At 54.5% G+C, this 23,747-nt stretch overlaps 14 protein-coding genes across 14 annotated transcripts; 6 read left to right on the forward strand and 8 right to left on the reverse strand.

The window, feature by feature from the left end:
• Nucleotides 1-57: 57 nt before the first annotated feature.
• Nucleotides 58-1,236, reverse strand: M409DRAFT_57414 (uncharacterized protein; the record flags this gene model as incomplete). The annotated part of the gene is made up of 1 exon (XM_033813622.1): nucleotides 58-1,236. One exon carries the CDS (start codon nucleotides 1,234-1,236, stop codon nucleotides 58-60), a length of 1,179 nt encoding a protein of 392 aa, XP_033664411.1.
• Nucleotides 1,237-1,899: 663 nt separating this feature from the next.
• Nucleotides 1,900-2,985, forward strand: M409DRAFT_26134 (uncharacterized protein; the record flags this gene model as incomplete). Its single annotated transcript, XM_033807974.1, has 1 exon — nucleotides 1,900-2,985. The coding sequence occupies one exon, from the start codon at nucleotides 1,900-1,902 to the stop codon at nucleotides 2,983-2,985; it is 1,086 nt and encodes a 361-aa protein (XP_033664412.1).
• A 70-nt stretch (nucleotides 2,986-3,055) lies between these two features.
• Nucleotides 3,056-3,708, reverse strand: M409DRAFT_68445 (uncharacterized protein; the record flags this gene model as incomplete). Its single annotated transcript, XM_033817847.1, has 2 exons — nucleotides 3,056-3,611; nucleotides 3,641-3,708. The coding sequence occupies 2 exons, from the start codon at nucleotides 3,706-3,708 to the stop codon at nucleotides 3,056-3,058; spliced, it is 624 nt and encodes a 207-aa protein (XP_033664413.1).
• A 602-nt stretch (nucleotides 3,709-4,310) lies between these two features.
• Nucleotides 4,311-5,324, reverse strand: M409DRAFT_26136 (uncharacterized protein; the record flags this gene model as incomplete). The annotated part of the gene is made up of 1 exon (XM_033807975.1): nucleotides 4,311-5,324. The coding sequence occupies one exon, from the start codon at nucleotides 5,322-5,324 to the stop codon at nucleotides 4,311-4,313; it is 1,014 nt and encodes a 337-aa protein (XP_033664414.1).
• A 652-nt stretch (nucleotides 5,325-5,976) lies between these two features.
• Nucleotides 5,977-7,449, reverse strand: M409DRAFT_68447 (uncharacterized protein; the record flags this gene model as incomplete). The annotated part of the gene is made up of 1 exon (XM_033817848.1): nucleotides 5,977-7,449. One exon carries the CDS (start codon nucleotides 7,447-7,449, stop codon nucleotides 5,977-5,979), a length of 1,473 nt encoding a protein of 490 aa, XP_033664415.1.
• A 248-nt stretch (nucleotides 7,450-7,697) lies between these two features.
• M409DRAFT_68448 (uncharacterized protein) lies at nucleotides 7,698-8,476 on the forward strand (the record flags this gene model as incomplete). Its single annotated transcript, XM_033817849.1, has 2 exons — nucleotides 7,698-7,808; nucleotides 7,868-8,476. 2 exons carry the CDS (start codon nucleotides 7,698-7,700, stop codon nucleotides 8,474-8,476), a joined length of 720 nt encoding a protein of 239 aa, XP_033664416.1.
• A 312-nt stretch (nucleotides 8,477-8,788) lies between these two features.
• On the reverse strand, nucleotides 8,789-10,674 carry M409DRAFT_26139 (uncharacterized protein; the record flags this gene model as incomplete). The annotated part of the gene is made up of 5 exons (XM_033807976.1): nucleotides 8,789-9,279; nucleotides 9,329-10,347; nucleotides 10,399-10,498; nucleotides 10,557-10,601; nucleotides 10,653-10,674. The coding sequence occupies 5 exons, from the start codon at nucleotides 10,672-10,674 to the stop codon at nucleotides 8,789-8,791; spliced, it is 1,677 nt and encodes a 558-aa protein (XP_033664417.1).
• Nucleotides 10,675-11,205: 531 nt separating this feature from the next.
• Nucleotides 11,206-11,788, reverse strand: M409DRAFT_32870 (uncharacterized protein; the record flags this gene model as incomplete). The annotated part of the gene is made up of 3 exons (XM_033810265.1): nucleotides 11,206-11,409; nucleotides 11,467-11,573; nucleotides 11,665-11,788. Coding segments are annotated over 3 exons (435 nt in total), but the record flags the coding sequence as incomplete, so codon positions are not given.
• A 574-nt stretch (nucleotides 11,789-12,362) lies between these two features.
• M409DRAFT_26141 (uncharacterized protein) lies at nucleotides 12,363-13,221 on the forward strand (the record flags this gene model as incomplete). The annotated part of the gene is made up of 3 exons (XM_033807977.1): nucleotides 12,363-12,554; nucleotides 12,612-12,990; nucleotides 13,043-13,221. The coding sequence occupies 3 exons, from the start codon at nucleotides 12,363-12,365 to the stop codon at nucleotides 13,219-13,221; spliced, it is 750 nt and encodes a 249-aa protein (XP_033664419.1).
• An 87-nt stretch (nucleotides 13,222-13,308) lies between these two features.
• M409DRAFT_57421 (uncharacterized protein) lies at nucleotides 13,309-14,355 on the reverse strand (the record flags this gene model as incomplete). Its single annotated transcript, XM_033813623.1, has 1 exon — nucleotides 13,309-14,355. The coding sequence occupies one exon, from the start codon at nucleotides 14,353-14,355 to the stop codon at nucleotides 13,309-13,311; it is 1,047 nt and encodes a 348-aa protein (XP_033664420.1).
• A 663-nt stretch (nucleotides 14,356-15,018) lies between these two features.
• On the forward strand, nucleotides 15,019-16,044 carry M409DRAFT_26143 (uncharacterized protein; the record flags this gene model as incomplete). Its single annotated transcript, XM_033807978.1, has 5 exons — nucleotides 15,019-15,025; nucleotides 15,345-15,394; nucleotides 15,455-15,465; nucleotides 15,546-15,852; nucleotides 15,910-16,044. 5 exons carry the CDS (start codon nucleotides 15,019-15,021, stop codon nucleotides 16,042-16,044), a joined length of 510 nt encoding a protein of 169 aa, XP_033664421.1.
• Nucleotides 16,045-16,691: 647 nt separating this feature from the next.
• Nucleotides 16,692-18,089, forward strand: M409DRAFT_57423 (uncharacterized protein; the record flags this gene model as incomplete). Its single annotated transcript, XM_033813624.1, has 1 exon — nucleotides 16,692-18,089. The coding sequence occupies one exon, from the start codon at nucleotides 16,692-16,694 to the stop codon at nucleotides 18,087-18,089; it is 1,398 nt and encodes a 465-aa protein (XP_033664422.1).
• Nucleotides 18,090-19,050: 961 nt separating this feature from the next.
• On the reverse strand, nucleotides 19,051-20,952 carry M409DRAFT_68454 (uncharacterized protein; the record flags this gene model as incomplete). The annotated part of the gene is made up of 1 exon (XM_033817850.1): nucleotides 19,051-20,952. The coding sequence occupies one exon, from the start codon at nucleotides 20,950-20,952 to the stop codon at nucleotides 19,051-19,053; it is 1,902 nt and encodes a 633-aa protein (XP_033664423.1).
• A 1,456-nt stretch (nucleotides 20,953-22,408) lies between these two features.
• On the forward strand, nucleotides 22,409-23,647 carry M409DRAFT_26146 (glycosyltransferase family 25 protein; the record flags this gene model as incomplete). The annotated part of the gene is made up of 3 exons (XM_033807979.1): nucleotides 22,409-22,576; nucleotides 22,633-22,841; nucleotides 22,903-23,647. 3 exons carry the CDS (start codon nucleotides 22,409-22,411, stop codon nucleotides 23,645-23,647), a joined length of 1,122 nt encoding a protein of 373 aa, XP_033664424.1.
• Nucleotides 23,648-23,747: the final 100 nt, after the last annotated feature.

A 23,747-nucleotide genomic window follows, 5' to 3' on the forward strand; every position in this document is an offset into this window, starting at 1 on the left:
GAAAAGGAGTCGCCGCCATCTGACACTCATGGTCATACATCTTCACTCCAGATATCCTCATGCGTCATCAAGCGCCTGCACAACTTGCGCCCAGTCCTTGCCCGTATACGCTCCAGGCACACTCTCGCCATCGAACAGACTGGCCAAGATGACTCGATCCGACTGTTCTCCCTCCCAAGGCTGCCTGCCATGCTGAGCGATGATATTGTCATACAATAGCACATCGCCTTGCTGCCACTTGTGCAAAACCCGAATCTCGTCGGTGATCTCGGCCAGAGTCTTCAAATACTTCTCCGGAATCGGTGTGCCATCACCGAAACACTGCTGTGCGGCACCCTTCCTCGTCTTTGAGTTGACTTTGGCATTCTTGTAGTACGCCGCTAATCCAGTGAACAGTGTGGGAAGATTTGTTTCTGGCTGTGTCCTGACGGCCGGCAATTGGTGTGTGAGGACAATACCATCGTCGGTCCACTCCCAAGATGTGTATTTGCCACGGCCGTAGCGGGCAATCTGCGCCTCGATTTTGGCGCGTCGTGTCTGCTCGTCATCGTCGTCCTGGATGTGCTTCCCGAACGCCTGCTTCAGAGTCGAACCACCTTCGTACATCTTGTCGAACTTGTACGTCACTTTGCTCAGTATCCCTTTCTCGGCCAACTCATCGACGAATTCTGGAATCGCCTGTTTTGCCCGGTGGAAGAGCTCTAGTGAAGACGAGATTGGAGTCTCGCCTCCTTTCGCAGGGGCTTTGTGGCAATAGAAGAAAATATACTCTGGTGCGTGCGGGACCTGTGGAGATTCGTTGTGGTTGTAAATCAGCACATCCTTGGGAGCCTCGTTGGCTGGAGCGACGTTGGGAGCCAGTAGCGGGCGATCTACCACAATCCCGATGATCTCGTGAGGTTGGTAGCCAAATGCATGAGCAAATTTGCTGAAGTCATTTGCATCGTGGATTGGGAGGCCTCGGAAGAGAATTGTGCCATGCTGAGCGAGGCTTTTGGTCAGAAATTTGTCTCGGCCTTGTAAATCCTTGATCGTTTGGACAGCCTGGTCAAGATCGATGTCGGTGCTCCCGGTACCAGATGGTTTCAGTGCCAGGGGCGAGATAGTACCAGGCTGGTGAGGTGCTCCTAGAGTTCTTTGGTTGGTCTTGGGTAGCTCGAACGGCTCAAAGGTCAAGGCTGAGGATGACTTCTCGTCAGGCCTCGCCTGGGTCCATGCGTGTACTGCAGCCGCCATGTTTAGTTTGATGCAAGTTGTGGAGTGCCGAACTTCAACAGATTTACTGTGGTCTTTGAAGGTAAAATGTATCTACGGCCAACTGTTGGCCGCGTTGAGCCGAGCTACATCCTCTTGGTCGAGGGGCAGCTCTGATAGGTGCATCAGTGGCAAGTCGATGGCGTGCTTGTCGAGTTACATTACAGCAGAGATTACCTTTTGCGACTCTCGCCTGATTGTGTTGTTCGCAGAGTCTCGTGATAGATCAAAATTGTGCTGGGTCGATCTTTGTGCATCCAGTTGTGCACAATTTCATAAGTCGTCAGTCAGCCAGACTTAATTTCTGACTCCAGCATTCTGACTCCAGCATTTCTGACTATAAGAACTTGGTCAGAGTCAAGGCTTCTGCCCAGATCATCCTCCGTACGCCCCAAGTCGACCATGGAGGCTTGACATCTCCTGGTGTGCTAGAGTGCGCGATTACAGCTTTTGTTTGTCAGCTCCTTCCACATTGGTCCTATTTTCGAGCCATGCTTCGAGCCAAGCCTGCTAATCGATTCCGGTGTTTGAGAAGGAGAGACGATATATATAAGTCGCGGCACCCGGGCTGAGAGCGGCGATGTCTGCTCATCCAAGCAAACTTGAAAGATAGGTCGAGATTAAAAACAGCCGCGTTTCCCAAAAATGTCGTCCACCGCGTACAAAGCCCCCGGCCGTATCGGCAACCCGGATCTGGACCTCGAGCACGACCCCCGAACTCGTCCGGATCTGCTCACTGCTCTCAAGTCGATGGGACTGGCAAGCAACTCGGTCATGGACTGGGCGAAGACACCCGAAGAGCAGGAGCAGCATTGCAAAGTCAGCCATGAAGGCTTCAGTGCCGTCTACGAGCAACTTCCAAACGATCTCCCGGGCGATGCCTCCGAGCCTGACGTACAGCAGACCGAGATCTCAATCGAAAGCTTCGACGGCAGCAAAATCAAGCTCTACGTCTACAGGGCCAAAGGGTCTGATAACGTACCAGCTGTGTTGTACATCCATGGTGGAGGAGCGACGATCTTGGAAACGACTGCGAAGCCTCACCTCCGCTGGCTCAAGTCTTTGGCCTTGAAAGGCGTGGTCGCTATCGGTGTCGACTTCCGCAACGCTTGGCAACCCGATGGCAATCACTGTCAGTTTCCCACGGGACTGAACGATTGCGCAGCAGCTGTCAGGTACGTCCATGCTCACAAGAAGGAGTTGGGTGTCAGCAAGATTATCATCCAAGGAGAGAGCGGCGGCGCAAACCTGACTCTGGCCACTGCCCTCAAAGCGAACCGCGAAGGCTGGAGTGATATCATCGCGGGTGTGTACGGCGCAGTCCCGTTCATCTCAGGAGCATATGGCTGGCCAATCGAGAGGAAACTTGCAGAGCTACCAAGTCTCGTTGAGTGCGATGGGTACTTCTTGAATATCCCAGGAGTAGATGGAATGGCTCAATTCTATGCTCCCAAGGAAGAAGACAAGACGAATCCCCTGGCTTGGCCTTATTTTGCAACAGAGCAAGATCTTCGAGGCTTGCCGCCGCATCTCTTGAGCATGGACGAGCTCGATCCGCTGCGTGATGAGGGAATGGCATATTATCGGAAGCTTCTGGCCGCTGGAGTCAGGGTGACAGCGGAGGTCAATCTGGGAATCGTCCACGCTACATCCTTGATCTTCCGCAAGGCTGTACCTGATGTTCATGAAAAGGCTGTGGAGCGGATCGTAGCTTTTGCGAAGGCTGTGTAGACTGTTTCTGATGTAAGCCAAAGCTGGTCATGAATTTTAGACTAAAGGAAACAGATAGGTACTGCAAGTACTAAGCGCCGAACAAGTCCTTATCAAACAAGAACCCCCACTTGTTCCTAAACGACTCCTCTATGCTCCACACCTTAGGGTCCCAACTCGCACCACCACCCTCTAACGTAAAGCTCGGGCCGTTGAACATATCGCACAAGAATTCCTCTGGATCAACAACCCCAAGAAGCATTATGAAGTTCTCCCTCATCTTTGGAAACGGGAACCGATCGATCCAAGGCGGGTGAATGGTCATGAGCTGCACACTCGTAGGTCGCAACGACTCTGGAACGTCCGGTCCAGCTGGCGCGGACAGACAAGGGACGCAGTTGCTGCAGGCAAGGCCCAGGAACGTTCCATTCTTGTACAGGGCGGAGTAGACATTGAGCGGAATAGGCATCAACGGCAAGGACTCGGAGTCGTCCGCTCTATTCAACCCAGAAATGAAAGCAGGATGGATGCCGATTTCATCAGGCTTGATCTGCTCTTTCCTCCGGACTAGTTGCGAGGCGGCCGGCACATTCTGCTTCTTAGCGAGGGCGAGCCGCTTTCCTGATTCGCCTGTAAGCAGAGATGCACTAGGAGGGCTTCTGTCTTTTGATGACACTTACGCCTTGCTCGTTGGGCTAGACGATCCTGGATCTGCTTTCGTTTCTTCGGGTCGGTGACTCCCATCCAGCAGTCATCTTTGGAGCAGCTGTGCTCGCCCTTGTTGTCGGCGTATTGCACTACTGCTGCCGTCGCCATGGTTGCTGATCTATTGTGCAGATTTCACAAGTGTCGGACCAAATTGTTGTGGTGATGTTCAGCCATCGACGACATTATTAATCCATCATGTAGGTGACGATCTAAGGATCTTTAGCGCCAACCTTAAATAGAGAGGTGAATAAGCCGAGCTGAGGAAGCAGCTCCTACACCATCTCAACAACTCGTCTCAACTTATCTTGGTCCTTTCATCGCCTTCCGACCTAAGAGTTTCAGGGTCAAGCACAACATGGCGAAGGGCGATTCGGCGTCGCCTGTGCCAACACAAGGATTTTTTCATCATTGCGACTGAGGTCGTGCGCGACCAGTATGTACCAGCGACAAAGTGGCAACTTCATCGTAGCCAACAACGCTAGATAAGGGGTGCCATAGCAACATAAAGATTGCAAGACTAAGGACTAGGCACTCATCTGATTCATCTCCTCATTTCCTCTCTATCTCTATCTCATGAACCACAATCGACTCCCTCTCTCCCACCGCTTGCCCCAACACCGTTTCCCTACACCCCATCATCAATGGCTATGATCCCCACACCCAAACCCAATCGCCGCCCGCCGTCTCTGAATCGCCGTCAAAGGCTTCTTCGCCGGCAACAAAGTCCTCCCACTCAAATCCTGCTCCACCTCATCCTCCACCGCATCTCCCTCATCCCTGCGGACCTTCTTGCTCGAGGCTTGTGCCGCGATAGCATCCAACCATTTCGCAAGCCGATACCCGCCCTTGGCAATCTGCAGCGAAACGGTATCAACGACACCGTTGTAGTAGTCAGGATACAGCTCCGCGTTCTCAAGCCCATCCCAACCATTTGGCGCGACGACACTGCACACGAAGGCGTTGGCGTCCGTGGCCCAGCCCATTGCACTGCCCTTCGCGTCCGTGATGTCGAGGCCGGAAACCCAGGAGGACTTTTGGGACTTGTAGGATCCGCTGTCGATTTCTTTTATGAGGTCGTTGGCCCAGTCTTGGGCATCCGAGAGTGAGTAGCCGCCTACGAGCTGCTCTGGGATGGCAGTATCCCAGCTGGCGTGCAGATTCGTGTCGTCGCCGTTGAAGGTCACGTCGATATCGTTGCCTCCCAGGTCGTACGACTCATCGTGGAGCGGTTGGGTGATGTCGCCGAGGAAGTGGATGATGAAGCGCAAGGCGTAGTCCACCTGGGTGTCGGACAGAGAGGTGGACTGGACTCTGTTGGTGTAGTTTGCGATGGCGGCGACGATGCACCCGCCGTTGGTGCAGTCGCGGTCGTAGTCGACGTTGCAGCTGGATGGGGGATTGTCTTGAGCGTCGATGAAGTGGTAGGGAGCGGAGAATTTGCCAGCGCTGTTATAGCGGTAGGAGTCGGCCCAGGTGGCAACGTTGGCGAGGTAGTCCTTTGAGGTGTCTCCGAGAATGTCTTGAGCCCAGGTCTTCGTCGCGGTCTTGACGTAATTTGTGGCCACCAGTGCTACCGTCTCATGACCAAGATTACCCCAAGCGTGTGCGCCTTGGAAGGCCGTGAGGCCTAGGAGTGCGAGAGAAGAATACATCTCGAAGTCGAAAAGTTAGACTTTCGGAGGAAAGAGCAGCCAAGAAACGATCTGCAGGATTCAGATATCCATCAAGGTAGAAGGGGAAGTGAATGAGTTCAAATACTTCTCTGCCTCTCACCTATTCAATCTCCCTGTGCGTGAGACACTTTACCACCTGCCTATCACCATCTTAGCGCGTGAACAACACCCAAGGCTTGTGATGCTTGTTTGAAGCAAGCATTTCTCGTAGAGTTGGTCACGCCTGCAGGTACGGAGGACCTGCCAAGCCGGGGCAGGATCGTCATTATCTGTAGCGCTTCCTTCTCCAATGAAAGCAGCACATGCCAAGCTCGACAGTGGTACTTGAAACGATAATACCGCGGAGCTCGCCTTTATGGTCCTCGAGCTGGTCGTTAATAAGTTTGAGTAGGTCGCTTCATTTTGCCAATAGTCCAGTCGTGGAAGCGAGAATTGTGTCGAATCCAGGTAGGTCGTCCTAGCGACGTGGTACTGCAGTGAACATACTTTGCCGGGTATGCTTTTATTCAAGCCGCGTTCAAATAATGTCCAGGTCGGATTCGAAGCTGACGCGGAAAGTCCAGAAAGAGCTGTACGACGATTCGATGTTTCCGTCCTTCCTGTCGCTCTGGCGTTTCCTCGAAGTCCGGTCTCATCTCTTCGACTTTTTCTCCTTCCCGTTTCTGTTCTCCTCCTTGATAGCCCTTGCCTTCTCCCTAGGATCGATGACTTCAATCTCCTCCATCTTCTTTTTCCACTCCAAGTCTTTACCCAGTACATCTTTGGCAAAAGTGAGGGTATGCGCCATCCATCCTGGATCATCATCGCCATCTTCGTTGGCCTCGCCATCCGGCTTATCTTCGTCCCAAGATTTGCAGGATTGGCAGTTGGCAATAAAGTGCAGGTCGCAAAGCTCAGCTTCTTCGTCAACAGGTTCAGTAGTTGTGGGTTCGGCAGCGTGGCCATTCTCTTTGCTTTCAGGTTGCTTCGTTGTACCGTTCGTTTGAGGTGCTTCAGCAGGCAGCCCGTCGAGTTGCTGCTTGAATGCTTTGAACATGTCCATAGCTCCTCGTTCGTCCGCCACCTTGCCTCGCTTCCGCCCACGTGTGCTCGTACTCGGTATCATGGCTTCCAGCGCGCTCTTCGGCTTCTCTTTCTCCTTGGGACCTGTGTCGACTTTTCGCTTCATGCTCGCCTTTAAAGCTTCGATCTCCGCATTTGTCTTGTCCAGCGCTTTCTGGCGCCTGTCTCCTGGCTCTTCATCTTCTGCCTCATCCTCGCTCTCTTCCGCCACCGGCTTTTGCTTGACAGGTTTTGGGGCCTCCGTCTCCGCCTCTACCTCTGGCTCTTCTTCCCTCGGCTTCGGAGCCTTGTTCTTCTGCACCTTCTCCACCTTCGCCGGCTCTTCCTCTTCCACCACAACCAATTTCGGATTTGCCTTAACCTTCTTCACCACCGGCGCAGGATCCTCCTCACCCTCCTCCACCCCAAAGCTCAGCACATTTTTCCCCGCCGGCTTCTTCCTCTTCTTGATCTGAGTCTTGACCTCCTCACCCTTACTCCTCGGCGCCTCTCTCGCCCTGGCAACCATGCCTTCAAAAGGGTTCACCAATACCTCACTCCCGGTAATCTTGGTCGGATACAGCGGCCTTTCGCTCCCCTCTCCTTCCACCATCTCCGCGTCCGCCATCTTCATCAAATTGTAAATCGTATCGCCCTCAATCCTCCCAAACATCGTGTTCTTCCCCTGCAACTCCGGCGTCGCATCCAGTGTGAAGAAAAATTGACTCCCATTGCTATCCTTGCCCTCATTCGCCATTCCCAGCAGACCGCGCCGGTTGTATTTAAGACGGCTGTGGAATTCATCTTGGAAGGGTTCGCCGTCGTTGATCGCGCTTATTCCACCAGAGCCAGTTCCTGTGGGGTCACCGCCTTGGATGATGAAGCCTGGGACGAGGCGGTGGAAGATTGTGTTGGTGTAGTAGCCGTCGAGGCAGTGTTGGAGGAAGTTGCGCGAGGCGAGGGGAGTTTGTTTCGCGAAGAGTTCGATGGTGAGGTCGCCGGCGGTGGTGTTGAGGACGACCTTTGCCGTGGGCTGCGGTTCGAGGTTGTAGAGGTTCGCCATGATCGGCAGGTGGTGTTGTTGTTACATATGCGATGTGTCGAGAATTGAAGATTGAAGATGCAGCAGCAGCCAAACTTTCACTCATTCGCACGCCCCACATCGAAAGCTCGAGCCAGCCAGAAAGCTTGTGACCAGCTCCAAACCTGACCTCACTCATCCACGTCACCTCAATACCGCCGAAGTTCAATCTGGCGTTCTACAACGAGACGGCCCTGGAAACACTCTATTCCTCCTTCCAAAAGACCATCATGTCCGAAGTCACCTTCGCCAAACAGTTCCTCGCCACCATCGACAAGAAGCCCATCAAACTGCCCGCCGACCATGTCAGCGATCCTAGGAAGTATCCGAATCAGAGTCCCGTACGTACATAACATTCATCCTCCTCGATGCAATAATACCAATAGGTGTGATTATATAGTACATCCTCCCCCGCCAAACCCACCCCTTCCCCCGCCGCTCCGGCCCAACATCCACGCAACAAGCCGCCTCCTCCACCCTAACCGCGACCCTCAAACCCATGCGTGCCGGCGAAACAATCACCCTCCCCTCCATAACCCTCGACACAACAATCCACGACCTCAAAACGCAATATGCCTCGCAGACGGGCCTCGCGCAAGACAAGATCAAGCTGCTCTACAACAAGAAACCCGCGCAGGATCTGAAGACCTTGAAGGATCTGGGCGTGAGTGGGGATGTGGAGTTGAGTGTGATGATCATGGGCGGTTCGGGCGGGACACCGCGCGCGCAGAGTCCGGCCGTGACGCCCAAGTCGGAGGCGCCTGAGAAGGAAGCCGTACCCCAGGCGGGAGGCGACGCGATGGATGTGGATGAGAAGAGTCCCGCGCCGGAGAGCGAGAAGGCTACGGCTGAGGCGGGCAAGACGGCGGAAAGTGGTGCGGGGGAGTTGCTGAAGGGAGAGGAGTTCTGGGATGATTTGAAGGGGTTCTTGAGTCAGAGGTTGAGGGATGAGAAGGAGGGGGAGAAGTTGGTGGGGGTGTTTCGGCAGGCTTGGAAGGGTTCGCTGTAGAGGTGGAAAAGGTTGTGAAAGGATTTGAGAACGAGATACCCTGAAACGATGGCTTTGAATTGTGCATCTATTCGTGGCGCTTGCCTCGTTCGAGGGTTTATATGGTTACTGATTTGCTGCTACAGAATCTTCTCACATATGCCAACTACAGCGAGCTCAAATGCAGGGAAAGCCCGAGTCAGGCGACAATGGACTCTTGTCTACCGAAAACTGCTAAACGCAACGCCACCAACACGCATGCTTGCCAAATCTCTCCATCCAAGAACCTCCTTCCACACCTGCAACACGCCCATCCTCCATCCAATATCATCTTCACTGGCCCTTCTTACTCTTCTGATTCAACGTCTCCTCCACCAACTTCCTCAACTCCAACCCCTCGGGACCAGGTTTACTCCCCCTCCTCCTCTTAACCTCCTCAACAATCTCATCAACCATCTCATCATACTCCTTCCCAGGATCTACCGGAACCCCCAACGTGGCACCCTGCAAACTCTCCTGACTCTCGTTCCGCTTTAGGTCGGGACGGGTCGACGTGCTGCGGGCTTTGACCTTCTTGGAAAGCCAGGTCTTACCCGGGGTGAGGAGGAAGACGTTGAGGGCGGCGACGCCGATGATGCAGTAGAAGTAGACGCGGGCCCAGACGAGGACGCTGTCGTGGACGGAGAGGAGGATGAAGGGGGTTGTGGTGAAGGAGAAGGCGAGTTGCGTGACGAGCCAGGTGAAGACGTCGTAGTAGGGTTTGTATTTGGTGGGTTTGGTGCCGTCGGGGGTGAAGAAGAAGGGGCGGAGTAGGCGGCGGGAGTCTGGGAATTGTATTAGTATGGTTAAAGGATATGGAAATGTCGAGCTCACTCTTGGCTACATTCTGGATGAAGCTCGCCAGGACGAAGGTCATGTAATATCCAGGAGCGAAGCCGTGCCAGAAAGCGCTAGTCACGAACGTGGCCATGCTTGCTCTGAATCCTGGTTTCTTCCCCTTAGGAGTAACGCGCAAGTACATGTAATTTCGTAGCCAGTGATTCGTGTTGATGTTCCAATTGCCCAGGTATGCGTGGCTGTTCTGCGCAAACTCCACGCCAGCTGGTTTGATATTGGTCAAACGACCCCAGTCAGGTTTGCCAGTCTTTGGATCGAGACCTTTGTACCCGATTCCAGACAAGATGCAGGCTCCTTCGGTCAGAGTCCACACGCCGTAGTACTTCATTCGTTGGACGAAGTTCAGCATGTGGAGGTGATACACCCGCCAGAAAAAGTTCATCTTGGCATATCGATCACTTAGAACGACTTGAGGATTGTGGTACGCGCTCAGTTGCAGGAAACCGACTATCCAGATCAGGCCGATGGCCATTTTCCACAGTGCGGGCGTGGCACTGCGCGGGATTCTTCGCTTCTTTCGGGTAGGTGGTGCCTTCAAGGGATCTGTGCCAGGAGGTAGGTCGAACATGGTGGTGGTAATCCATCGTTCGTAGTCAACAAAATCGAAGGCTGGGCCGGCCATAATCGATGGGAAGAAGGCCACAAAACCAGCATAATTAAGAGGGTCAGGTAGCTTGGGAATGGCTCTCTCCTTTTGAACCTCATTGAGCTCCGAGTCAGGCTGTTTGCCATCCCATACGTTCCAGCAGAAGGCTGATAACTTCATGACAATGACCATCTGTGCGCCGGTGATGTCGATGGAACTCGGAGCGTCCGCCATCATGCGGTAAATGTGGCTGACGGACATGTGGCCCATAAGGAAGACGAAGCCGATCCATGGCATGTAGGGGCCTTCCACATAGGCGGCGATCAGGTAGGTTCCGATTGAATCGAAGAGGATAACTGCTAGCCCGGACCAGAGATCGAAGAGGCCGATGAGGTAGAAGATTGTGACGCTGGGGGTTCGTTAGTCGAAGTCTTAGCCTTAAGCTGAGTGGTAGACTCACGAGATGTTGAAGACATTTTTCACGTGCGGCTTGTCGTCAGGGAGTCTTTTGAGGACGGCAGCGAGCGGATATGAGAACAGGAAGAGGACAATGAGCTTGACTGTGATTGAAATATCAGTCGGCGGCCTCTTCAGTATGTAGTGTTAAGTTCCACTCACGCTCATCGCTAGAAGCGCCCAGTTTGCCCGCGACGTACTCGAACGCTGTCAATCGTTAACCTGCCGTTCTCCTGCAGCAGATGGAGGTCCGCTCACGGGTATTGATGTATGGCAGCATAGTTTCGGTTGCCGCTTCGAGCGGTCAGTGGAACGTGTCTTTGGCCGTAGAGTCTCAACGCATGGTCGGTGAAGTGAGAGGGCTACGTCAAGGTCACTTCAGGTGTTTGTCGTACAGTAGGCAGTACCGCAAAGAATAAAAAATAGTATGATGAGTCTGGCCAGGCAAAGAGATCTGGAAGTCTGGAAGCTGCATGAGGCGACGTCACAGGGTTCTTCATTTCACGCGCTCAACACGCGCCAGCTCCGTTAAGCTTGGCAAAGGCAAAGCCTCGACACGAAGACGAGAACGAGCAGAAATGTGAAGGAGATGACTTTGATTTCCTATTCTTCAAGAACTGTGGTATTCAGCTCTGTTCGTACAACACGTTGACAATCCGTCTCCACAGTAAGCCATTTCTGGGTATTCAAACACTCGCAACCTCGAACAAATTCGCCAGACGCCTCGCTGAGCACAATCATAATTTGCCAAACCCGATGCCCTCGTCTCGTCAAGTTATCTCTGGACAAGGCTTCGCTATCCAAGACCGCCCCAAGCTCCACGTATCCGTCGTGCTAATTGAATGTCCTTTTGCATGATTGTAACGCGTTTCGCGTGGATGGCGCAAAGGTTTGAGTCTTCGAACAGATGTACCAGAAAGGCTTCTGCGGCTTCTTGTAGTGCTTGTATCGCTTGCGACTGCCATCGCGTGACTTCGCAGGACGCCGACATCATGTTCATTGAAATTTCTCGTACCTATTCATGACCTGTTAGCAAACTTCGCATAGGACTCACACCGGGTGCGCAACTTACCAGTCGCGAGAAGGGAAGCTTCGCCATGAGTAGCTCTGTCGATTTCTGATACCTCCTGATCTCTCTTAACGCGACTGTGCCCGGCTTGTATCGATGTGGCTTTTTAACTGTCTCGGAGGTCAGCACCCCTTCGATCTCGTCCATACAACGTAATTGCCGTCGCATGACAGATTAGCAGTCGCGGAGTCGATCACATACCTCCTGCTGCAGCATTACTGGCAGTGCTAGTCCTCGGCGCCTTGCGACTTGTTGTAGACCTTGCGGCCGATTTCCCTCCTGTAGACTGGCGCCCTGTTGTGGTCTTTTTCCCTCCTCTGTTTGGTCGCGCCATGTTCTACTATCCTCTTTCCAAGAGCTTTCTACTCTTCCGCCAATGCGCGCGCTTCCCCAATGTTGCAGCTGTTGTCGGCTGTCGAAGCCAGGGATGCGATGCGCTGTATTCCCAAGATGCGCGGAGGGTTCAGTCGTTCAGTGGTGGATCCAAGATCGAGCAGGGCGGTCGGGTTTGCTGCAAGTCGAATCCAATGCGAAGGGAAGGCGGAGGGCGTGGAGTGGTTGTTGATGCGCCTTGTTTACGCATGCATGCCTTCTTGGAGACGGCTCGCTTGACCTGCCACTTTGTTTCCGGGGCACGGACGGAGATCGGAAAGCTTAAGTGGCTGATGCCGATGACGCCGCAACTCCACTGCCACGCGCCGCCTTCGCTCTTTGTGGTTGTCGATAACGTGACAGCTGTCTGTTCACATGTTGAGCTGCTCACCTTCTGCCGTGCTCTTCCACTTTCAAAACACATATCTGGCCTGATCGCAATCACTATTACTTCGACATCACAACTTCCACGGACCACGACTTATCGAACCACCCCCCGACCGACAGCACCGATCCTCCCTTGCAGCATGGCCGCTGTCGTTGGCGGTGGAGATGGTGCATTGGGCCAGCTGCCACTCGAGCAGTGGTTCTTCGAGATGCCCGTTTGCACACGATGGTGGACCACAGCGACAGTCATCACCGGGATTCTGGTGCAATGCCAGATCCTCACTCCTTTCCAGCTATTCTACAGCTTCCGCGCCGTCTTCCATAAGCAGCAGGTACATCCAGCATGCCCACACGATGAAGACGTATACTAACCTTGAGTGATCGGACAGTTCTGGCGATTGATAACGACCTTTATCTACTTCGGCCCGCTATCCCTCAACCTCCTCTTCCACATCTTCTTCATCCAGCGCTACGCCCGCATGCTCGAAGAGTCGGCAGCATCGGTCGCTCATTTCAGCTGGCTCCTCGCCTACACCTCCGTCACACTCCTCGCGATTGCGCCGATGTTTAGTCAAGCCTTTCTGGGCACTACGCTTAGTAGCACGCTGGTGTACATTTGGTCAAGGCGGAATCCTGATACGAGATTGAGCTTCCTGGGCTTGCTCACGTTCAAGGCACCCTGGTTGCCGTGGGTGTTGGTGGCATTCAATGTGGTGCTGCATGGACACTGGCCAAAGGATGAGCTGTGTGGTATTGCTGTCGGACATGGTAAGTGGAAGAGTGTGATGAAGAGGATAGAGCAGCAGCTGACAAATGACAGTCTGGTACTTCTTCAACGACATTTACCCATCGACACACAACGGACACCGACCGATGGATCCTCCTCAGTGGTGGCTTAGACTCTTCGAGAGACAAGCATTGCCCCCACCAGAGACGGACATACATGCTGCGGCTCTGAATAGAGACGTGGCCGCACCCGCTGTTCCTGAAGTGAGGTAGCATTGTACATTACGACGATATGCATTGAATGAGCGTTACGAACTGACACATATAATTCCCGTCCACTCGATCTTGCCACTCCCGATATCACAACTTCCAATCTTGCGTCTTCACCCACTCTCCGACATCCGTCAACTTGCTCATATCGACACCACACTCCTCCGGCGTCTTCACATTCGGATCACCACCAGCCCAGCCCCACTTCGTCCCATACTGCCCACTTTCAGAGACCTCCTGAGCCAACCAGTCCGGCACCCCAAGCTTCACCAAGTCTCCCTCCTCAAGGATTTTGCTACGTGCCTTGACGCCCAACGCCTTCCCCCACACCACCGCAAACTCGTCAAAAGACAGCTCCTTGCAGTATCCCAGCATGTCCGTCTCCGGCGGGGCACGATTGATCAACGCTTCGACGAAGTATCCCACATCATGTGGCGGATTCACAAACGGAACTGGGTACTGAGGTTTAGGAACACTGCCGTGAGGGACGATGTACTCCGAAGGGTTCCCGGGATCTTTATGCGGCGCCCAAAACGGATTCCCGATGCTGTTGGACAAATAAAATCCGACCTGCACATACGACGTCGCTTTCGCCAGGGAAGGATACGTCTCCTTGAGATAATCGCAGTAATGCGCTTTGCCGTCGAAGTGCAGATTATTCGCAATCTCGCCCTTGGACCACTTCTTCGAATCCGAGAGCGTCGAAATGACGAGTCGATGCAAGGGTTTCTCCTTGTGCACAGCGGCCGCGGCGTCGATGATGTTCTTCCCTTGCACGAGTTCCTTCTCCATGGCGATGACGTTCGGCTTCACGCCTCGCTTCTCCGCTTCAGTGAACGTTGAGGGGTGTTGGTCCGCCTGAAGGAATTGCCAGAAATCTGTGACGGCGAAGATGGCGTCTGCATCTCTAAATGCTGCTTTGAGGGATTGGACGTCATCGAGGTCGCCGGCTACGAGGTCAACTCCGGCGTCGATGAGGTGTTTGTTTGATGGTTTGGTGGGGTTGCGGGTTATGCCTCGGAGGGACCAGGTGCTGGAGAGCGAGGGGTCGTTGAGGAAGAGGTTCGCGACGGAGGAGCCTTGTTGGCCGGTTATGCCGAGGATGACGAGGAGTTTCTTTCCAGGTTGGGAGGACATGGTGGGCGGAAAGCAAGTGGCGAGAGAAGTCGAAATGGGAAGAAGTCAAAGAGGCAGTTTATATACCGCACCCACAACGAAGATCCTCAACTCTCCCTCCACATACCCACTCTACAAACGGCACAATTAGAAGCACCGTCTCGCATCCAAACCAACAAGCTTACCAATACAAACCTTGCAGAAGCTGGAACCTTTTGGCTAATGCAAGGAGTTTCGATATGCTGGTCGAAGGAGTTGCAGTTTTGAGACGATAAGGCTGAAGGAGTTGCGTTATGCACCGCAAGTCTAACAGCTTTTGTGCATGGAAAGCTGAGAGCGGAGCGGTTGCGGGTTTTGGATCGCAAGTCCGAGATTTCGGAGTTGATTGAGGGGAGTTGGGATGGGAATGGGCATGAATGAAGTTGTGATATGGGGATGGTTTTGTCAGCGGTTGATGTTGTTGGGTTTGCATAAAGAGAGAGGGAAGTGAGAGACGGGAAGGGAGCTGTTGCTGTGCACAAGACTTTGGTTGGTGATGACTAGCTTTCTCAGGCGCAACTGGTGGCTTTCGAGAGAATGAGTGTCTTCTGCATCCGATCATGGGATGTTCTGCCAATGCCTTTCACATGTTTTAGACGATGTAAATAAGCTTTTGATAGAACATGTGATTCTGGGTGCACGAGCATGGCAAGTGAATGTCGGGTGTCTCACCCCACGTTGCCAAGAGGTCGTTGCTGCCACGCTGCAGACGTCAACAGGCGGGACCCTTTAGCGCACTGACTTCTGCTCACCCATAAACAACGCCGTCACCCAAACAACATCCACCACCGCCACCACCCCGACGTCTCCAATCCTTAGGCCGCGCAAGCTTGCAATTCCGCTGCCTGACCACACTCACCACTCCCAAGGGGTAAGACGAATCTCCCTCTTGGCACTCGACAGGCAGCCAGCACTCCTCAGCCGCCGGTACTCGACCTCGTCGATAAAAAGTCGCTAACACTCTCCACCAGACCCCCACCGTTGCGACACTGCTCCAACACCCTCACACACCTCAATCATGGTATGCGCATCCCTCAATCCTGTCTGGGAGAGCTCCAATCGCTGACATGTGACTCGGCAGGCACAATCTGGGTAGGTTATCTTTCACCGCCGACAACCCCCCTCCAGGCGGCAGCGAGCGCATGCGAAGACTGACACGAGCATGCACACAGCGTCTCGGTCGCACCCGAGTGCATCCAGGCCTTCAACGACCTGAAGCTCGGCAAGTCGACCAAGTGGATCATCTACAAAATCTCCGACGACTGGAAGGAGATTGTCGTCGAGGAGACGTCGTCCGACCCCGACTACTCCAAGTTCCGCGAGAAGCTTCTCGGCGCCAAGAGCAAGAACAAGAAGGGCGAGGTGGTCATGGGTGGGCGATACGCCGTCTTCGATGTCGAGTACGACGCCGATGGTGGTGAGGGCAAGCGCAGCAAGATCACCTTTATCTCCTGGGTGCCGGATGATGCGCCGCAATACGTGGGTTCCAATCATATCTCGTGGGGATAGTGGTCAGCGACTGACTGAATCTCGCAGCCCCGCATGATGTACTCTTCCTCCAAGGAAGCTCTCAAGCGTTCCCTCAACGGTCTCGCAGCCGACGTCCAGGCCAACGACGCAGACGATATCGAGCACGCCAGCATCATCCAGAAGGTCTCCAAGGGCCGCTAGAGTGCGGATATCCACTTTCCCAGCCGACCCGCCCACGAAGCACGTGATGCACCACAGCAGAAAGTTGGTGCACATACAAGAACAGAGAGATGCAGTAAATGAGTCGAGGATGGAATGAAAGCGTCTGGATGATGCTTTTTGGATCCCGGGAATTCTTTTCTTCGAGACTTTTTTCGAGACGGCAGTGCAGAAATCTCATCTTCGTGCGGTATACCACTGCGTAGATGAGTACTAACCCTTACCCTTATGAAGACCCGATACTTTCAATCTTCTTTCTGACTATTTCTTTCCGTGGTTCCTCAAACTCAAAATCTTATACAGCCCTCTTATGGTGAAGATACAGGTCCTTGGCAGTGCCCAACTTTGGCTCCTGGAATTCGTCCTTGAAATCTTTATACCAACCTATCGAAAATTTCCTGACTTTGCTGACCGCTTACTACTCATCATCTACAAGAAAATGATTTCCAAAATGTCGAATTTCCTCACATTCCGTCCGCACAAAATGCATACGACCTGCTGTCTCGCTGTCTCTCTGTACCTCATTCCCTTAGCAACCCCTTTTCACATACTCACCCAACAGACCCGTCCACAGCGATTCCAAGTGCTATACAACCAACACACATCCATGGCATCCCCTCCAAGCAATCATGGCTCCCGCCGGTCGACAATCCCCCGAGCACGCCTACGGACAGACACCAGAGCGTACTGCTCCACGGCACGGCCGTCCATTGACCTCCGGAGATGGCACCGCAAACTCGCGCTCCGCTCCTCGACGTGAAGCACACCACCACCATCACCGCGCCCTCTCCACCCCCGGCATCAACGCCCAGCTCTCCCGCGCCCGCTCCACGCCCCTCCTCCCCCCAAACTCCCCCAACGACCACGCCATCTTCCACCAGGAGGTGACCTACGCCCGCCCGCTCCTCCTAGACCACGATCGGTATCCTCCCATGCCGCAGCTGCGCGCGGCGACCTTTCTCCCCGCGAGGGGCGTCCGTCAGCGCTGGGAGTATAACTCCCTCAGCGACGCGAATATGTGGCCCCACTTGAGTGAGGCTCTTTTTCATGAGCCAGAGGGGTTGAGGGATCTTCTTAAGCGGAAGGATTCCACCACCGCCGCTCATGAGAAAGCTCCTGTCGTCCCCCGCGAGACCAGCACTGTTCGCGCCACGCTCCTCGATGCCGGGAGGGCTGTCAGGGAGCAGATGGTGGGGAACGGACGGGCGGTAGGTGATAGACTCTCGCGCAGCGCGTGCGCGTTGGGGGAGAAGGCGAAGGCCGTAGGGAGGGAGGTTAGATCTCACCTGTTGTGCGAGACAAAGTCCCTCCCCCCCGCGCTGGAGAAGATGCCCCTGGAGCGGCCCTTTCTAGGGGAGTGTGATTTCACCGTGCTCTCCCTGCACGACATTCGGTTCCCTAGTCCGGAGATCTTGATCGATCGCATGGGTAGGCGTGGTGCGGTGGGGGATTCTGGCGCGCTCGCAGCGGACCCAGACGCTGCGGGTGATTTGAACCCGGATGAGCACTATCTCCCTCGCACCATTGCGGATCCCCGCCGAATGGCTCCATCCACGAACGCGCGCGACGACCGCGTCCATCGCAGGCGCCGCCACCCGAGCGAAACCCTCCGCAGGCGCTTCGCCCTCGCGTCCATCGACGAGGAAACCCCCTCGGACACCAGCAGCGCCACTCCCCCCCGCTTAGGTGGCTTCGCCTCCTCGATGGACCCCCTCCCACCGCCCGCGTATCCCCTCCACGCCACCGCCACCGCCGGCGCGGAGCGGGATGAGATGCAGATCGTCCGCAACCGCGAGGCCGAGGCGGAGAGGCGGAGAGCGGCGCTCGCGGCGGGGGAGGAGGATCGCTGGGCGGGGGGTGCGGGTGGGGATGGGGTGGTGCTTGCGCCGAGGTTTGGGCATCGGGAGGCGGGGGTTTTGACGCTTTCGACCGCGACGGCGGTGGGGGAGGGGAGTTCGCGAACTCCTCCTATCCTCGCGCCGCAGGATAGCGCTGCTGCGGGTGTCGAGGGTGAGGGTGAGGGTTAGGATGAAGGTACGCCTCTACCATCGCCCCCGCCTGCTACACCAGAATGGGAGGAGCAGCAGCAGTGGAACTATACGCTCTCTTCTTCCCCGACGATCCCCTCGAATGAGCGGATGGCTGTGCCGAGAAGTTTGCGGTGAGGGGGTTGGTAGGTGCTAGGGAGATGGGGAGAAAAGGAATGGAGAGGCGAGGTGAAAGGGATCACACTTGTGTTGATATCTTTTCGACTTCTCTCCGAGAATAATAGTGGCTGTGCCAGGGAGTATGCCATCAAGAGATGGGTAGGGGATGTTGGGATGGGGAGAGAATGGACGAAAAGTCGTCTTCATCTCCGCAACAATGCCATTGACCACGCTGCAGAGCATCCTACGAGCCTATCGGTCTATGACGTTAAGATAGGGAGGAAACGAACGAAAAGTCGTCTTCATCTCCACAACAACGCCTTCGACCACGCCGCGCCGCATACCATGAGGAGATTTGCCGTCGGTCGTGAGATGCGGGTGATGAGAAGTCGTCTTCATCCCCAAAATAACGCCGTCGATCACGCCAAAGAGCGTGGCATAGACGGACGAGTGCTCGAAACTGAGACGGGGATAGATGAAGAAGATGAATTGACGAAAACTCGTCTCCATCCCGACGATGAGGCCATCGACAACGTCAAAGGGCGTGCCATGGACGTACGAGTGATCAGATGGGATATGGAGATGAACTGAAGAAGATGAGTTGACGAAAAGTTGTATTCATCCCCGCCACGAGGCCATCGACCATGCTACGCACCATCTCATGGGTAGCTTTCTCGAGGATTTCGACCCGGCGAGAGCGCCGGTGATCTTGTCGCATTTGTTTTTGCGTTTTCGTGTTTTTCGAAGAGGGACAGTGGGAGATGGATCTCGAATAACACCAGAATGAAGAAGTCTTGTTCACGTTCGTCATGTCTAGCATCTATCACCTCCGTCAAAGTCTCTACATCTTCTTGCCCGTAGGAATCTGGAAAGCCACAGCGCTCTCGCCATGCTTGAAAGCCTTGTCGATCCTAAAGAAACCCTTGCGATCGAACTGCACAATGTCGTCCTCCTTCAGTTCAGCCACATTGCAGTCCGCCAGAGCCTCCGTCTTGAACTCGGTCTTCTCGTTCAGCACGTTCTCAAGAACGTCGTCATCCTCCAGCTTGTCCTTGGTGATGAGGTAATCGAAGTCGTACATGGTGACCGGTACAAGCTCCTGCTCGGTGGATAGCCAAGTCACCTTCTTGGACGTCTTCTTGACGTCTCCTTGCAAGTGCAGCTCCAGCTCGAGCTCGGTGACGGGCTTGTCTACCTCACTCTTGACGAGATTGAGTGGGTTGAGAGAGTACTTCTTCTTACGGACGATGGCGTTGCCCCAGTTCATAAGCGTGATCTCCTCGTCCTCGCCGAACGATCGGGCATCTTCCTGGTCGAGGATGATGGTCTTGCTGTAGACGACCTTTTTCTTGCCGAGATCGGTGTTCTTGGCGTGAACGTCCTTCTCTTCAGTACGAGGAGCTTCTGGTGCTCCAGCGACGGTGCAAGTCACCTTGTCCTTCGCCACGACAACAGTGTAGCGCTTCGCAATAGGATCAATGTACTTCTTGTTGGTCGCCCAGAAAGCGGTCCAGTCCATCATGTTGATGTTTTTGCTGGGTCCTTGCTTGACGATGAACTCTTGCAGTGCGGGAATGGTCATACCGCGGCGACGAATACCACGGACAGTTGGCATGCGAGGGTCGTCCCAGCCCCAGACTTTGCCCTCAGCGACGACCTTGGTGAGCTTTCGCTTAGAGAGGAAGGTGCGGATGAAGTTCATGCGGGAGAAGTTCCAGTTGTGGACATGTCTCAGGCCAAGAATTTTGATGAACCACTGATACTGCGGGTCGCGGTCGTTGTACTCGGTCGTTCTCAGCGCGTGGGTAATGCCTTCGACGGAGTCTACAACAGGGCAGGCAAAGTCGTAGGTGGGGTAGATCTTCCACGTGCTTCCTGTCCTGTGGTGAGGCTCTGGGTTGCAGCGGTAGATGACAGGATCTCTCAAAGCCCCGTTGTTGCTGGCCATGTCCAACTTGGCACGGATGAACCACCTCTTACCCTCCTCCGTGCCCTTCTTCATCTCCTCGAAGTGTGCCAGGTTGTCCGCGACAGAATCATTCCGATGCTGGCTCTCTATCCTGTTTCTGCGCTCCTCTTGCAACTGCTCTTGTGGGGTGTCATCCGCATACGCATGGCCGTCCTTGATCATCTGTACAGCTCGCTCGTAGAGATCCTGGAAGTAGTCGCTGGTGTAGGTGACTTGGTCTGGCTTGACTCCCAGCAGCTCACAATCCTTGAGAATAGAGTCCTGGAACTCCTGCTTCTCCTTGGACGGGTTGGTATCGTCGAAGCGAACGATCATCTTACCGTTGTACTTCTTGTGCGCAAAGTAGTCATTGAGCAAGGCGGCCTTGGCATGGCCGATATGGAGGTAGCCTGAAGGCTCAGGCGGGAACCTGGTGACTACGCCCTTTTCTGTGTCTGGGAGACCAATGTCATAGCTGCCGCCCTCATCTGCAGCCTCCTTTGCTGGTCGCGTGGGCAGGTCAATGGACGGCTTGGCGGTCTCTTCGACGAAGTTGAACCAGCGGGACAGGTTGACCATGAGATTCTGCTTGATGTAGGCATGTGCGACTCGGTTGGCCCGCAGCGTCTTCCACACTGTCAAGTCGGCGTCGGTGAGGGAGTAGCCCACGATGTAGCTCCGGAGAGTGAGGTGTGCGTCCAGTTCTCCCAATTGACCCTCGATTTGCTTCAGGTTGAGCGGCTTCAAGGCCTCAGCTCGGTCCTGCCACTCTTTGATTTGCGCCTCGCGGGACATGTTGGCTGCAATGCTGGTTTGTTATGTTGTTGGAGCGAGGGCGGGTGAGGTCGAACTTTCGTGAGTCGCTCATGACTCAAGCGCGGGGTGGGACACTACGGCGGGCTGTTTGAACAAGACTTCAATTGGTCCTCCGTACGTCCCTCCACCACACCTCCCACGTCTTCTCGCCCATCTTCCTTCAACCACGACCGGGCCTTCAATCAAATCTTCATTAAGCGACACTGGTACCATTTCTCGCCAGCACCACGCCATCAGAATGCCGAAGTGTGACTAAGTATTGTTGAGATGAGCCTTCGCCGCTTACCTCAGATTCGCCGGCTCTCGCTTGGCATGCACCAAAACTTCTTCCTCGCGCCGAAGGGCAAAGACGCGAGGCGCAGCAATATATGAGACCTCGTATTAGGTACTCACTATGACACCTTTGGCGACGAGGATTGCGATTACAAGAAGGAGTACGTGGGTACAAAATCCTGCCGTCGACTCTCACTTGCGCCGCCAGGCCATGAAGCTGAACTTGGCATGCACGTACCCGCCAGCTCGGTCGACTGCAGGCGTTCGGGACTTTCTTTCACCACCTCCATGCGTCTACGCTCGTGTGATCCACCGACATCTGCTGCGAGCTGAAAGCTCTGCCACCACCAGCTCTTCAGCTCAGTCGAGGCCACCTTGCGAGCGCTCTCTACCCCTTTCGCCAGCTTCTCATCATGTTTATAGGGCTGACCCTTCATTCGCAGTTGCGCCAATCACTCTCCGATCTGCGCCGTTCTGCGAGCCTAGCGAAAGCGAACCAGTCCCTTAAACGGTCACCGGGCCGTTTGTCATATCAGCTCCTGCTCGCATTTTGGGCCTATCAGGGCAATTTCTCATCACAACGTTGAACAGCCCACGGGACTTGTGGATTGAACGTTGCGTGCTTATCTGATGGAGAACTTTTTTCGCCCTTTGTCACAAGCTGAGATGGTAACGTTACACCAAATTAACACTAGACTGCAGTCAGCTACCGAAATCGATGGAAGCTAGCGTCGCTTTCTACCAATCGACGTGCGAGAAAAGCGCCTCCATCCAGCAGGATATTCATAGTACCGATATTGCAGAGTACGAGCAATAAGGTTGGCCGCTCGCATGAAGCGGCTCCAGGCGGATGGAGTAAAGTGGATTTGCAAAAACACTTCTCGACTTTGACGCTCTCGCCAGGCTACTTTCCGCTGGCGTTGAAAGGGGGTGTAACGGAACGGAAACACCCCTCGCGTAGTCACCGGTAGGATGAATGAGTGATTGGCCAAAAGGAGACGCCACTGGAGGCGTGGTTGTGCGCACCTCGTGCTTATCTTAGTATGACCACTGGCAGCCTTCTTTAAGGACGAATGGCCCCGAGGCTCGGTCACTCGGCGCCTCACTCGCGACTTTACACAGGCCACTCCCATAACAGTCCTTCTTTCCTGGAGCCACGACAATGCTTCGACAGATGTCGACGACGCGCATATTCGCGACAGGCGCTGGTGCCCTTTTCCTTGTTTTCTTCATCTTTCAATACATGACCCCACATGCATTTTCGTCGACCTGGTCGACCTCAGCGACGCGGATAGGAGACCCGAGTTCCGTTTTCAACGCCACTCTCGGTGTGAGTGGCATGGCATGTGCCTCTTCAGATGGACCTTTACTCACGTGCAGTTACAGTTTCAAAAGATCTACGTGATCGATCTGCCCAAGCGATTCGACCACCGAGATGGCTTGTCCCTGGCAGCCTCGATGACCGGATTGCAACTGGAGTTCGTGGATGGCGTATCAGGGCTCGAAAAGAATTACCTACCGGCAGACTATGCGAAGACGGATCTGGACGATGGCGCTCTCTTCTGTTGGCGAGCGCACATCAACGTCGCAAGATTGTGAGACTTCGATCGCAGCATGAGCCCGCAGCTGGACATGAACTAACGTAGTTTGATGTAGAATGGTCGAGCAAAACATTGCTTCGGCATTGGTCCTTGAAGGCGACCAAGATTGGGACATCCGCATCAAAGAGCAGATGTACCTCTACTCCGAAGCAGCACGCCAATACCTATCACAACCAGAGGACAAACCCCGACGACATTTGGATTTCGCTCCGAACACGACACCAGGCGCATCCGACGCCCCATACGGCGCGATTGAGGACTGGGACATGCACTGGATCGGGCACTGCGGCCAGGACTTTCCTCCAGAAGACTCAGATATCCCTTCCAGCCGTGTGGTCATCCAGAACGATGACACCGTGCCCGAAAGCCAGCACATCGACTTTGGATTCGGCCGCCACGATCTGATCGAGGAGTACGCCAACCACACCCGCGTGGTGTCTCACGCGAAAGGTGGCATTTGCATGGGCGCGTATGCCCTTTCCCTGCCCGGCGCCCGCAACTGGCTCTGGAGACTCGGCATTGAGAGCCTGTTCTCTGCAATCGACGTCATGGCCCAAGGCTTCTGCGACGGCTGGGGTGGCCGACCCATCAACAAGTGCCTGACCGTTGTGCCAGCGCTGTTCTCGTCACACCGACCTGCGGGCAATGCTTCGGCCCACAGCGATATTGGACACCATCAGGGATATGTCGACAAGGCGTACACAAAGAACGTGCGCTATAGCACCCGGCTCAATCTGGGACAGCTGGTGGAAGGAAACACCGATTATGTTGATTCATATAAAGACCAAACGCCTATTTGAGTGGCAGTGGATTTCTACGACAGAACGGACGGCGTACAGCGAGCAGCATTTTCATGGAGTTCTGGCTTTTCGATCGAGAGATAAGTCCCTTTCCCATTGA

The sequence above is a fragment of the Zasmidium cellare genome (genome assembly GCF_010093935.1).
Source record: "Zasmidium cellare ATCC 36951 unplaced genomic scaffold M409scaffold_30, whole genome shotgun sequence".
Taxonomy (NCBI): domain Eukaryota; kingdom Fungi; phylum Ascomycota; class Dothideomycetes; order Mycosphaerellales; family Mycosphaerellaceae; genus Zasmidium; species Zasmidium cellare.